General features: G+C 45.4%; 1 protein-coding gene across 5 annotated transcripts in view; it reads right to left on the bottom strand.

Moving 5' to 3' along the window:
* Window positions 1–12,650, bottom strand: part of Bbg (PDZ domain-containing protein big bang) — a 123,202-nt gene that overhangs the window by 45,889 nt on the left and 64,663 nt on the right. For all 5 annotated transcript variants that reach the window (XM_076420213.1, XM_076420210.1, XM_076420211.1 and 2 more), the window contains one exon: window positions 10,781–10,872. In XM_076420213.1, coding sequence (XP_076276328.1) covers window positions 10,781–10,872 — 92 coding nt within the window. The remainder of the gene's footprint in view (window positions 1–10,780; window positions 10,873–12,650) is intronic.

Genomic DNA, 12,650 nt, shown 5'->3' with positions numbered 1-12,650 from the left:
GCGAGAGGATCTCCCGGCCGGTATCGATTGCATATCGGCACACGGCATTATTCGAACGGTGGTTCGGGCGATCGGGTCGTTCGCGTTTTGAAAAATCATGGCTGGTTAACAGGTTAATCGGATTACGGGGCGCGGATCGTTGCGGCGAAATAGTTTGCGCCGGTCTTTCAGACGAACGATCCTTGGCGATCCTTGGCATTCCATGACATGGGGGCACGAGGCACGCGCCCGTTTGCATGGGGACTGGCATGGGACAGCACACGGGTATATGACTTATCGGAGCAAATCGAATCGATGTCGGTGCACCCACCTTCCGGGTTGCAGCGTTGGAATGCTGTCGCTTCGATCGGACGTATTGGCCGCACGTAGGCGCGGAGAGCAGATCCTTTCAGACGCGGCTGAATTCCCCGTTCTCCACCGAGATAATCACGGTGTTCTACCCTTTTCCCCCTCCCATAAGATTCAATACCGATTTCGCAACGTCGCGTTGGGTCCCCGGCGACGATTTTGCATCTCCGAATCGGTACAAGCGAAAGATGCTTTTCAAAAAACGTCTCCAAACAGTAAAGGAGGTTAACTGGAAGATGCTTTAATTTTAGAATCCCGAAGTTCGACATTTCATTCCAAAAATCATTTTACTATGAAGAACGCACGGTGAGCTATTTTTAATCGTTCGCTCGAGAGGGAATGGCACCATTAACATATTTGTTTGCAATTGAAATTTTGGGTGTTAGCCAAGCACTTCAGGTAGTGTGCACCGTTCGAAACACGCAGTGTGTCGTCACCGTCGCGTCGTCGATGACTGGCTGCTTATCTATTCGCGATACGTTCGAGCGGGCCCGATCGAAGACCGGCTCGGTGTTTCCGGGATCGAGCGATTCCCGTTTTGATCAATGCGGGATCGTGATTCTTCGTCGGGTTTATTGCGGCCGTCACCGGACCCGCCGCGACAAGCTACAACCCGTCCCGTTGGATTTATTAAATGAATATCTCCGACGCCGATTCGAATAACAGTGTCCGAGAGGACGCGCGACGTTTGATCTTCGTCCCTCGCGATTTATGTCCTGTCCGCACTCGCGCGATCCCGTGACCAAACTTCGGAAAAGTCCCGCGGAAAATCGAATCTGAAAATTCCGACGGTCTTAACGAGCTTGAGCTAAAATTTTTATTCAGCAAAAAATCTCTTGATATTTTTACTTAAGCATAAAGATTCACTGTTGAAGCCTACTTTATGCATTCAAATCTATGGATCGAACACAGTTAGATTTTGATAAAAATTTCATCCATTACACGCATTTACATCGAAACGGCTGCAAGATTCATTCGCGTTTAACACTTTCGAGCCGGATTACGGCTGCATCTACACGTAAGAATCTATTTCCTATATCGAATGGTTCCACTGGTTTAGTTCAATGTTCAAGTAATCGTTCAGCAAACATATTTAAATAGTAAAGTGATTTCTTTGATTTCTTTGATTTCTTGCTCGCGTGTTTCGTCTGGTGGCTTCCTGCTCGACCGAAGAAATTCCAAGATCTTCTCATAATGTGTCATTACTTATGGTGAGTTTGCGATACCAACGATCCTTCGACTAAACGGTTTCTGAAGCCGATGGTCAACCGGTTCCCGTTCAAAGAGGATCCATCGTCGCGAGTGAGTTACTCGAGCATCGCTTAATAAATAAGACCGAACGATCTAATTTCAGTTTCCGCGATCTACTGGCGCGCATCGATCATGCCTCGCTGTTTGACCGTAACTTTATAATTGACCACCTATCTTCTTGCTCGCTCTTATTCCTTTTCTTGCGTCTCGCCTAATTTATTCTCCGGCACAAAGTCTCTCTCTACTGCTTGAAAATTCCCCGCCTCAAAGTCTCAAATTTTCAAGATTCCTCTGGCTCGTTTCCTCTGTTTCAAATTATAAAATTTTCAAGTTTCCTCTGTCTCATATTCCCAAATTTTTATGATTCCTCTACCCGCTTCCTACTTCTCAAATTCTCGATCTCAAATACGTACTCAAATTCTCAAGATTCCTCTACCCCGCTCCCTCTGCGTCAAATTCTCAAATTTTGAAGATTTCTCTACCCCATTTCCTCAGTCTCAAATTTTCTAAAGATTCCTTCAATTCCTCAGTTTCAAATTCTTAAAGTCTCAAGACTCCTATACCCCACACCCTCTGTATAAATTTTGAAGATTCGTCTATCCCACTCCCGCCGTTTCAAATCCTCATTCCTATTTTCCATTTCCACACCTCTTCCCCCGATTTATTCTCTTAAACTCTCCCACCTTTTCTCCGTTTTCCAACTTCTCTCTTTTCCACTCCAGTTTCGATCTTCCTTTGACTCTCCTCTCTTGGTTCCTCCAAGTTCCTCTGCTGCTCACCTTATATACCTGGCTTTCCCTCTCCTTCTCTTGCCTTGAGGATTTGAGAGCGTCAACGATCCGTTTCGCGATCGAAGCGCTCAGTTCTGAGCTCGGAGCGATTCCCGCCGCCAATAGTTTCTCCGAATGATTGATTCGACTAATCATCGCTCGTGACCGGTTCCGTGGAACTGAATAGACAACGGCCGATTCCGTGGAAGTTATCATTGCCAGGCCGGGTGAATGCACCGGAGCCTAGCCGAGCCTGGACCAAGCTGAGCAAAGCAGAGCAAACGCAAAGCCTCGATACATCATAGCGTCCCTGTCTCTGCGGCAAAGAGACGCGAGCTTTCCGTCCATTACGCGCATGAATATTAAAACGGGCCCGAGAGAAAGTCGACGATCGTTATTGCTCCGATGAGAGTCCGACTGTTGCTCTCCTGTTTGGAGAACGGTTCTCTCTCTCTCTCTCTCTCTCTCTCTCTCTCTCTCATTCTTTTTCTCCCGAGAACCAATCGCTCGCTGAGAAACGGTATTATCGGTAATTGCGAGCTGACCGACTCGATGCCCGGTTCTTCATACCCAAGCAGATCAATATTGATTTTTCGACGCCGGGGCATGTAGCTTTCGGCCAGCCTTCGATCATCAACTTGTCAAGGATATCTGCATGATTTCTCGGGTCGCCTCTGGGCTTCTGTTTACACAGGTTTCGACTTTGTGCCGCGATCCATTCCGATTTAGAAATGGGAGAGTTCCCGTGATGAATGCTCTGCGCATGATTCAGTGAAATCTGGGGAGAATTATTGGGAAGATGTGTTCTTGGGAGATGCAGTCGAGAATGGATGACAAATTGTACCTCTACTTCGCGGTATGCAGAGAGATCAGTTTAAAACATCCCCTTACCGTGAAATCGCGTTCCTCTTGGCTGTCACTCTCGATTTCCCGATTTCCGTTAACACCCTCGCTGCCTAAAAGCGCTAAGGCAAATCCCCAGCTATATCAATTAGATTTCGAAAGAGATTGGCTACCCTGAAATTTACGTACATTCGACGAGCGAATACGTTCCGATATAGGATCGCGCGAGTCCCGGACGGACGTGTATAAATCGACCCTAATCGAGCAATGACAGGACAGCCGATTATAGGGTAAGCCGGTTATCATTGGGTCAGTATACTCTGCATCTGCGGGTGCTGCACTGCACTGCACCGCCGCACCGTGGCGCGCCGTTGAGGAATGCAGTCTCCCCGAACGTCATAGTCGCGGCTATAGTACGCTATACTCGGCTGCGGCTCGCTGTTCGATTGCGGTGTCTGTTCGATTGGGAGCGAACCGAGTGAAAGATCTCGAAAAGGAAGGCGATTAAGGGGGAATGGGACCTTGAGCGCGGTCAGCCACTGCGAGAGGGCTCGATCCGGCGCGGCAGACTCGGCCAGAACACGATGGAGACGGGTATGCGCTCTCAACCGCCATATTGTTGTGACTACCATGCCCTGACAGACCCTGACCAGCCACCCACACTCACAGCCAACGAGCCTGGCGACGACGATGTTGTTCGCTGCCTTTAGCTTGGGCTTTAGCTCCGCCAGTTCGCTTGCCTTCTCGTGGCCTCACCTGATGGAACGCGGCGACACGACCGCCTGCGAATATCTCTCTGCCTCCTGCCCCTTCGGAACCATTTATCATCCCGTCCGATTATCCAAAGGCTTGCGTAACCGGCCACGTCGCTGTCGTAAGACTTTTCGAACGCTGTTTCACGGCCTCGAAACTCCAACCTCGCCCACTCCCGGAAGCCTAAACCCGTCGACTTCCATGGATCCGGTATCGTCGGCGATCATTTTCCTCGTTGTCAGCTCGCGATCCGTCAGAGAGATCAATCTTTTTGGCAACGTAGCTCAGAAAAATCAATTCAAACCAACTCGTTATCTCTAGATCGTCCTTCTCGCAACTATCACTCGGAATTCTCAATACCCAGGTCAAGATCGCGATTGTTTCTTAATCTCAGTGACTCTATCACGAAGAGCGTTCTTCCAGCTTTCGTTCAAGCCCTGAGAAGTTCAGAAACTCCCACGGGAAAGCTCAGAAAAATCAATTGAGCTCTACCCGTTGCCCTTCAATCGTGTTCCTTCCAGGACGAAAGAGAACCAACTGCGATAACAAATTACGTTACTGTAATTTAAATTGAACACTGATTAGTAGACTGCGGGACCTTCCGCAAAATAAAAATCGCCTCCATCGATTGCAAGAAATAGAAACCAAATTAAATGTTATTTCTTCCCTTAATGAATTTAATAGAGGAGAATATTGTCATCTTCAATTTAAAAAATTTTCCAACAATTTTGAATTTCATCTACGCAATTTTGCTATAAACGCATAAAGATCCGCAGTCTACTGATTAGATGTTATCGAAACAGATAGCGAACGAATTTCCACGCATCCCACATCGAGACAGCATAGTCTCGCGAGTGGACGGCGGTTCGGTTCGGCCAGACATCGAGGTCGCGAGACGATCGGCAGTGAAGGGAGGAATGTCAACGATTCGCTGGCGAAAAGTTAACGCCAGCCCGTCTCAAGGCGACCCAACGAACCTTTATCCCCCCGCGAAGACAGCCAGGCTGTAAAGTCTCGCGTTTAATTGGATCCTCTCTTGCGCCGCGTGGAAACCCGGAGCTACTTGGGCGGGGGCAGCCTCCGCTCCTCGTTCAATGATACTTAACGGTTCCGTTCTCACACCCACCGGCCGCAAACCTCGACGAGCATCCACTTTCTTGAGGAGTGGTGCGCTTGATCACCGATCGAAAGGAGTTTCCTTATTTCCATCGCTGATCTTTCGCTTTTAACAGTTTCGAAACGAAAGGCAACTGACTCTGTCGGTGATCGCTTCTACTATCGATAGGGAGCATCGGGTCTCCCGAAGACCACTTTCCCAGAATTTCACGAGTTTATGGTCGAGTGGCAAGGTCTTCGAGGAACGAAAACGCGAAACTTTCTCTCGCTGCGGCTCGAGGTCACTGGAACTACCCGGGTCATGCTCCCTTTTCCAGGATGCACTTTGGACAGGATGCATTTTTTTGCTCGAAACCGAGCGATGCATATTTATGAAACATGGTGGACTTGTTTACATAGGATCAGATTATGTTTATGAATTTTTATAGACTGCCATTTTTTTTCTACAAAACCGGAAGAGATGCCTCTACGAAACTTTTTGCACGTGCTCGCATGTATCTAAGCTACATCTGAGAATTTTTATACAACGCCATCATCAAAGTTCTCTAATCGCGGATCCCGCGAAGGTTCGCATACCCGCACGGCGCGCGTCTAACGAGCCTCCCTCTTGCCTCGCGCCTAATAAATGAAAGTCCGCCGTGGGTTTCGAAGCGTGGCTCGTTGCAAGCTCTCCTCTCTCGCAGAGAGCGTCCTCTTACCACTGAAATACGAGGCGCTCGTTCGACGGGGCTGGAAATCGCGAGGCGCGAAAACTCCCGGCCGTACATTTACTGGATCACGACGCGCCGCTCGTAATAGGGCTGCCAGTGTAAATGATCCGAGTCGAGCGAGCCAACAAGCGAGCAAGCGAACGAACGAACAAGCGAGTAGGGCAACGCGTGTTCACGTTCGCGAACGCCCACGATAATCGACATCCGGTACATCCAGCCGGGCAATTACCGCCGCGTCTTTTCTATCGGGTCACGTTGCGAGTAATGCCACCGCTTATCTCGCTTACGTAAACAAATGAGCCTTGTTTAGACCGAAACGGACCGCGAATCGGTCCACGTCCGACCCGATCCTCTCGCCTTCGATTCGCCGGGCCGCGCCGGTATTTACGGCCGGCAATTAGGCGCATCGCGTGCTCCGTTCATACGGAAGCGTCGAACGCTAATGAATCAATCCCAGATACTGAAATTAACAGGAACGCGAGCCGGACCGCTTTGTTCGGATGCCTGTGGCGAGGCGACCACCTATGGGGCCGCGTAGGACACCGTGGAGTGCAGCTATTTCCTTCTTCTTTCGAGATGGTGTCCAGGAAACATGGTTCATTTGGAATGTCTCCATTGAATTGTCTCCGAACATTCGTCCCTCGAAAATTCCACGAGAGCGAAGTAATTTAATCATCGTAATCAAAATTGCAGAGGTACATCACGCGGATTGCTTCTTGAACTCTTTCAGATCGTCCGTAAATCTCAATGACGTTGAACAAAATGAATTTTTAACCTTCAATTACTTGCACTCCACTTTCTACATAACTGGTTGCATGGAGCTTTACATCACTCTAACGTACATACACTTTTCTTCAATGAAATAGTTACTTTAATGCGAAATAAATATTTGCTAGTGTGGCCGACACCTTTGTTTATGCTTGAAACATTGAATATCAAGTTTTGAGATTGTGGATACTACATGCGAGTAATTAAGAGTTAAAAATACATGGAAATGGTGTTCAATTCGAAGAAGACGTTTTCTTGGCGCGGATACAAATGGATTTTTGCGACGCAATTTTCGACCACCAACGGCGAGGATATTTTCGCTTAGCCGGGCGACGATCGCGCTATTATTCAGATTTCCCACGTAAGTCGCGATCCATCTTTGGCGGACAATGATCGTAGATCCATTCGGCGTGTGTATCGGGGCGAACAGGAATTCCTGTGCAGGAAGGTGCGCCGCGAGCGAACAACGCCTTTGTCTTTCGTGTTCTGCGGGCTGCAGTGCTCTGCACCGCGCTGCACCGCGCTGCACCGCGCTGCACCGCGCTGCGCTGCATTGCGTTGAACTGCCCTCGATGACGCCGGCTGACTGCCTCCGTTTTGAATGCTCGGTGGCGTGCACGCGCGAAACCGGAGAACCTTAGCGGCGCGTAACGCACCGAGATTAATGCGTAACCTTTATGAAGCGCGACGCGAGCCATGCGTGGGCGTGCGGGCACCGCGTGCAACGAGAATTGCATCGCGCCGCGTGCCGCTGCGATTGAACCCTTACACCGAGTTCAATGGAATCGCCTCGCCTGCGGAATCCTCGCGGATTCTTCCGCTTGAACGATTGGTTAACTGTGCCGAATTTTTTCGCGTTTCAACCCCTTCACCACCCCTTGATCCAGTTCCCCGTAATTGAACAGTTGTTACTAGACTGTGATTGTTTATGTAAATACATATTTCGACATGCAAATTGCAAATTGATTCAAATATTTTGCATATTGCACATGGTTTCTACCACATATACCAAGACAGGCCTGTTTATGTACTTCTTTAAGGCCTGGTTTACGTTGCATTTTTGTCCAGAAGAATTTAAAAGTTGTTGCACACGTCTTGTTGTTACTGGAAGCTCCAATGCAGCTCGAAATTGTGCTGCGCTCTTCCTTTCCTTAGTCACAGACCTCATTAATAATGAATGTTGTCTCTTTGACAGTTTTTTATTACCACCAAAAACATGATTTTTCCCGTAATTTTCACGTAAATTGATATTATTATTAATCACAGTATATGATCGATTAATTTTCTTAGCAATTGCGCGATTAGAGGAGCCTATATCTTCATAAGCATCGATTGATGCTTTTTCTTCACTTGTTAGTACTTTTCCTCTCGGTATTCTAATACACGTGAATCAAATTATAACAAATAGGATTTCTACGAGTTCTAAAGCTCGAGTTCTCTGCTCAGAATACAGAGAAACACTAAGTGAATTCATAGAAGCTTCGCACGCGTGTTCTGCACCACACAGAAAAAATCAAAACTAACGTAAATCGTAAACATAGCTGTCCAGAGTGCGCAGTCTCTCTATCCGAGTGTTAACAAGGCCCAAGACCCAGATACGATAAATCAGCAAAAATGGTGATATTTTAAAAATATCTATGAAAATGAAGATGACTTTATAGAAATTTCGGCCACTCTATATTACATATTTCTTTCATACAATTTTACTATACATATTTTGCTGCGATTTGTTTGACTCCAATATTTTATGCCGAAAATTTAACAAAACTGAAGAGATTCGACTATTCTTTTTTCTTAACATCCGAAGACAGTAAAATCATTAATTCACAATCTTTATTTTGTTTCTGTAAATAGGTAGTTGAAGATTTTGATAAAGATGATATAGTTGCAATTGCAACAGCTCAGAATGCGTTGCAACAGACACGAGTTGCAAAAAATTTGACGTTTATAAAAGTACATTCACAAATTCTTCCAGCCACAATAAAGAGGCTGGAAACTGCCAGTTTAACCTTAACAAATCAAATGAAAATATTCATGGACTGTATTGAACATTTAAGAGCTGTTTCTGATAGATGTGGTGATCAAATTCAGAATCCTGGTTTATGCGAAATATCTAAACTCGTTTTACGTGCATAAAGATCCGCACTCTAGTTATTACAAAAAGAATTCATTCCTCGTGTGCTTGATTAATGAGTTTTTACTATTTTTAGATGAAGTCAAAATTTTGTGTACCCATTAAAAGAGACTGTGGTTGAATAAAAATTAATGAAAATCATAAATTGTGCCAGCTAACACTAGGAAATTTTTAATGAATGTTTCCGAGGTTTCATAAAATGTTTAAACTTTGACCTACCGTGTATCAATGTGTTCGAATAGTTGTAAATCGTGCGACAATTGTGTTGCAAAGTATGCAGAGCAGAGTTTACTGTACAATTACACGGCCCATAAGAATGCGAGGTAATAATGCAACAGGTTGCACGGACAGTAAAATATTAAGGTGTTACATTGACGTGGAAATTAACATATAGGAAACATATTTCACTAAGATTAAATTGTATGCCTGTGCGCGATTGCCAGCAAATAAATTGCGGTGGAAGGGGTTAATGCTGATTACATCTCATAAATAATGCTCTCTGGCGAGTCACTTAGATCTCTGCTCCGGGATAAAGCGTTGATCTGGAGTGAAATCGAACTATGCGAGTACTAATATTTATGTTAATTGAAGATATACTGCGTTAGAGCTCTGCGTCATACCGAAACGATTTGTTTCTGCGAAATTATAGTCAAAGAAATTCTTTGCAGAACACTTCACCGTGTTAACTATGCTCTTTGCAAAATGTGCTGTGCCATTATTCACAATATTGTTTACATGATTAAATATGTTGGTATCTAATCAATCCCAACAAAAACATCCTGTAAAGAGGAGCCAAGTTCCTATGGCCGTAAAAAGTTGTGAGATCAAACAAAATATGGTCAAGTTCGTTAGCTTAGAAATACCTCTTGCAATACTGAAAAAAGCGTTTGTAAAAATCAGTTTAAAAGAACGCTATTTAATTTTTAAAGAGTTACATGCAGGGCTAAATTATTCAAACTTGGCCGCTACCTAACACCTTTTATGGCCATTGGTTTAAAAAGCAACGGTTAAAATTGTTTGAAGATAAACCAGACAAATAGCAGAGAATCTTAATTGGTTTCAACTTAAAGTTGCAATTTGTAATGTCAAAGTGCTGCGCATTTTCAAAACGAGAGAGGCGTGGAAGACAATTTGCATTTGAACCGTGTCAAAGTTTAACGAGAGAAACATGTGAGCATGTTAACTAGTAGATCCGATAAAAGGATCGTTCGCAGAGAGCGAATTTGCATTTGAACTCTGTCGGTGCTTAACAAGATAAATAGAAGAGAATTTAAAAGCTCGTAATGGAAGATTGCTGGGAATTTTCGAAACGGGAGAAGACTGGAAGAAGATTTCGCGTGTCATAGTTTAACAAGACAAACATCCGAGAATTTTAATTGGTCTGCCCGATAAAAGACACGGTTGCAGAGGCTAGGGAATAGAGAGAACACTTAGCAGTTTCGAGCGAACAGTGATTTACTTGGAACGAGGTTCCCGGATCGGTCAGTTCCAGCGATTTAACCTCGATGATCGATCTAGAGCCGAGGCCTTGCTCGCGAGAGAGCCAAGTGCCGAGAAACCTGACGAGCAATGAGCAAATGAACCACGGCTTCTTCTCGTGGAAATTAACGAGGATTCAAGGTCGCGCGGATCAACGCCGTTTCACGGCGCTAACATTTTTGCGCAGTTGCGCACGCCTAATGGACGGCGAACGAGTGATTCGCGGGCCTTTTAATTGGCCCCCCAGGCGGACGGTAATTGTTTTCTATTAACCTCGAACTACGCGTTTTAATTTGTCCCGGCGAGCGCGAACTTACCGCGACAGTTTAGACAGTCGAATTAAGATAAGAGTAATGGTTCCAGCCGGGGAACGGAATAATTGCGGTGCGCTGCGAGCGAGCGTGTCAATTCAGACACTATTATCCTCTAACATCCTCTGAATCATCCTTCATCCTCGTCCTTCCAATTTTATTTCAACTGTCAGGGTCATTTTCTCGAATTAATTGGAAAAATGAAGGCGTACAATTAGACTAAGGATTTTTTTTCTTCGCTTAGTATGGACATTGTGCTATAGCACAGCAATGTTCTAAAAATTACGAAGGACTTACCGTTTACGATGAAAGCCTCTTTTTTGTCGGTCGGCGAGTCCAAACTTTTGCATTCTTCCGTGGGCGTGTTATCATTGCTGATTTCGGCGTTCCTACGTAATATAATAAATGACAGAGTTAACATTTTCTGAAAAACACAGGAATAAGAGTATCAATATTGCGGTAGAACTACTCGGTGAAATTCAAAATTAGATTTTTCAGTGTCAACAAATAATTTCGTCCCTCAGTTCTGGGAGACGTGTTTCTCAAAGCATTAATCAAAATTAACAGCAGTTCCCATCGAAACAACAGACAGCCTGACGTGTCCAGAAAGAGTTCCCCCAAAGAAGTGTTTAAAAATAGCTTGACAAATGAGCCTACAAGCAGTCTGAAGCGCCGCGAATCGTATAATCGTGGAAAGGGTCCATCATTCGGCGGGAACAAAAGTGGATTAAGCGAGTGGCAAGAAAAAGGGGGTGGCATCAGGATCTCTGGTGGGTCGCGTTACTCGATTTTCGCGGATCGAGTGGCTAAGTGGTCAATTAACTTTTTGCCCTCGCGGGATGACCCACATCCACGCGCGTTGGGGATCGATTGAAATTTTCGAAACGGCGCGGCGGCGCGGCGTGCCGTAGCCGTACCATTAGCCGGGCTTTAACCACAGCCCTCTCCTCTGGAAATTTCACTCTTTCACTTAAGCGACTCGCGTTCGAATTCGCGAGGATGTTCCGGAATGCTAATCGCCTTGCTTTCGATCTTTTTTTCTTTGTTGTTCGGGCTGAGCGTAAGCGGTGGTGCGTGTTCCGAGCATAATCTCCCCGGGTGCAGAGCGTGCGCTTCGAATTATTGCAAAAAACACATACACACATTCTTGGCTAGCGGCGTTCAAACGTTTGGCTACAACGAATCTGCAGTGGAGAATCGAGCAGGCGTGGCTCGGCCATGCTATAAATACGTGTATAAGAGACCGTTTTGCAACCGTAAATCGTTCACAGGCATCCGAGTCGCGTCGGGACGCCGCGAATTCCTCGGAAAACGCGATTTGCTTACAATTAAAGAATACTAAGGCCGCCGACCCAACTCCGAGACCCCATAGTCGCTCGCTTAATGCTATGTCTGTTTCGATTTTTACGCGGTCAGTTGCTATAACGGGGCTATTGATCTTACTTTAGCCTTCGCGCGCTGTTTGGGTCCGTTTCGTGCATCGGAAAACATTTATTTTAGCCCTTTGCGGTCGGACGGCGACTATGGGGCGCCAACCAGAATTATCGGAACCAGTTTTGCAGTGCTAAATTTGTATGCGTTCGAGAAACTGGTCAAAAATTTATTCGGTGGAGGAAAATACGATCTCGACTTCATCTGCATAATATGAAAATGTTCTAGTCAGTTTCTTTTGAGTAGACCGTCCCTTTCCCGAAAGATTTCTAAGTACAAGCATTTAATTTTTGACAGCTCTCTTTTCAGAAGCTAGATAATCAATAAAGCTTAGAATTATTCTTGTATCGATACTAATGCAGATTTTATTACGATACTGGTGTCACGGGTTAGTTAACGGTTGAAGCAAAAATGAAGGAGACGAAGTAACAAGGATCTAGGACCTTAGTTCTTTAACATTTCATAGTCATGGTCTCCTGTGCAAAAAACAAAGCAAATCGTGCGAACAACACGTCATCCGCTATTAATCGTGGTCACGATCGTCTGGATCATAATCCCTCTTATCTACGATTCCAGATTTTCCTCGTTGAATCCGTGATTGAACAGATCGCAACATTTGTTTGTAGCGGTGGAGATAGATACATTTTCAACGTTTCACAATTTTGTAGAAATACTTGAAATGACAGTAGCGACAGAGTGTTCGACAAAATATATATAACGTATTTAGTCTATTGTT

Source organism: Lasioglossum baleicum, chromosome 3 (genome assembly GCF_051020765.1).
Source record: "Lasioglossum baleicum chromosome 3, iyLasBale1, whole genome shotgun sequence".
NCBI lineage: Eukaryota > Metazoa > Arthropoda > Insecta > Hymenoptera > Halictidae > Lasioglossum > Lasioglossum baleicum.
Note: the sequence above shows the minus strand (reverse complement) of the source record. Positions and strands in the feature narration are given on the sequence as shown.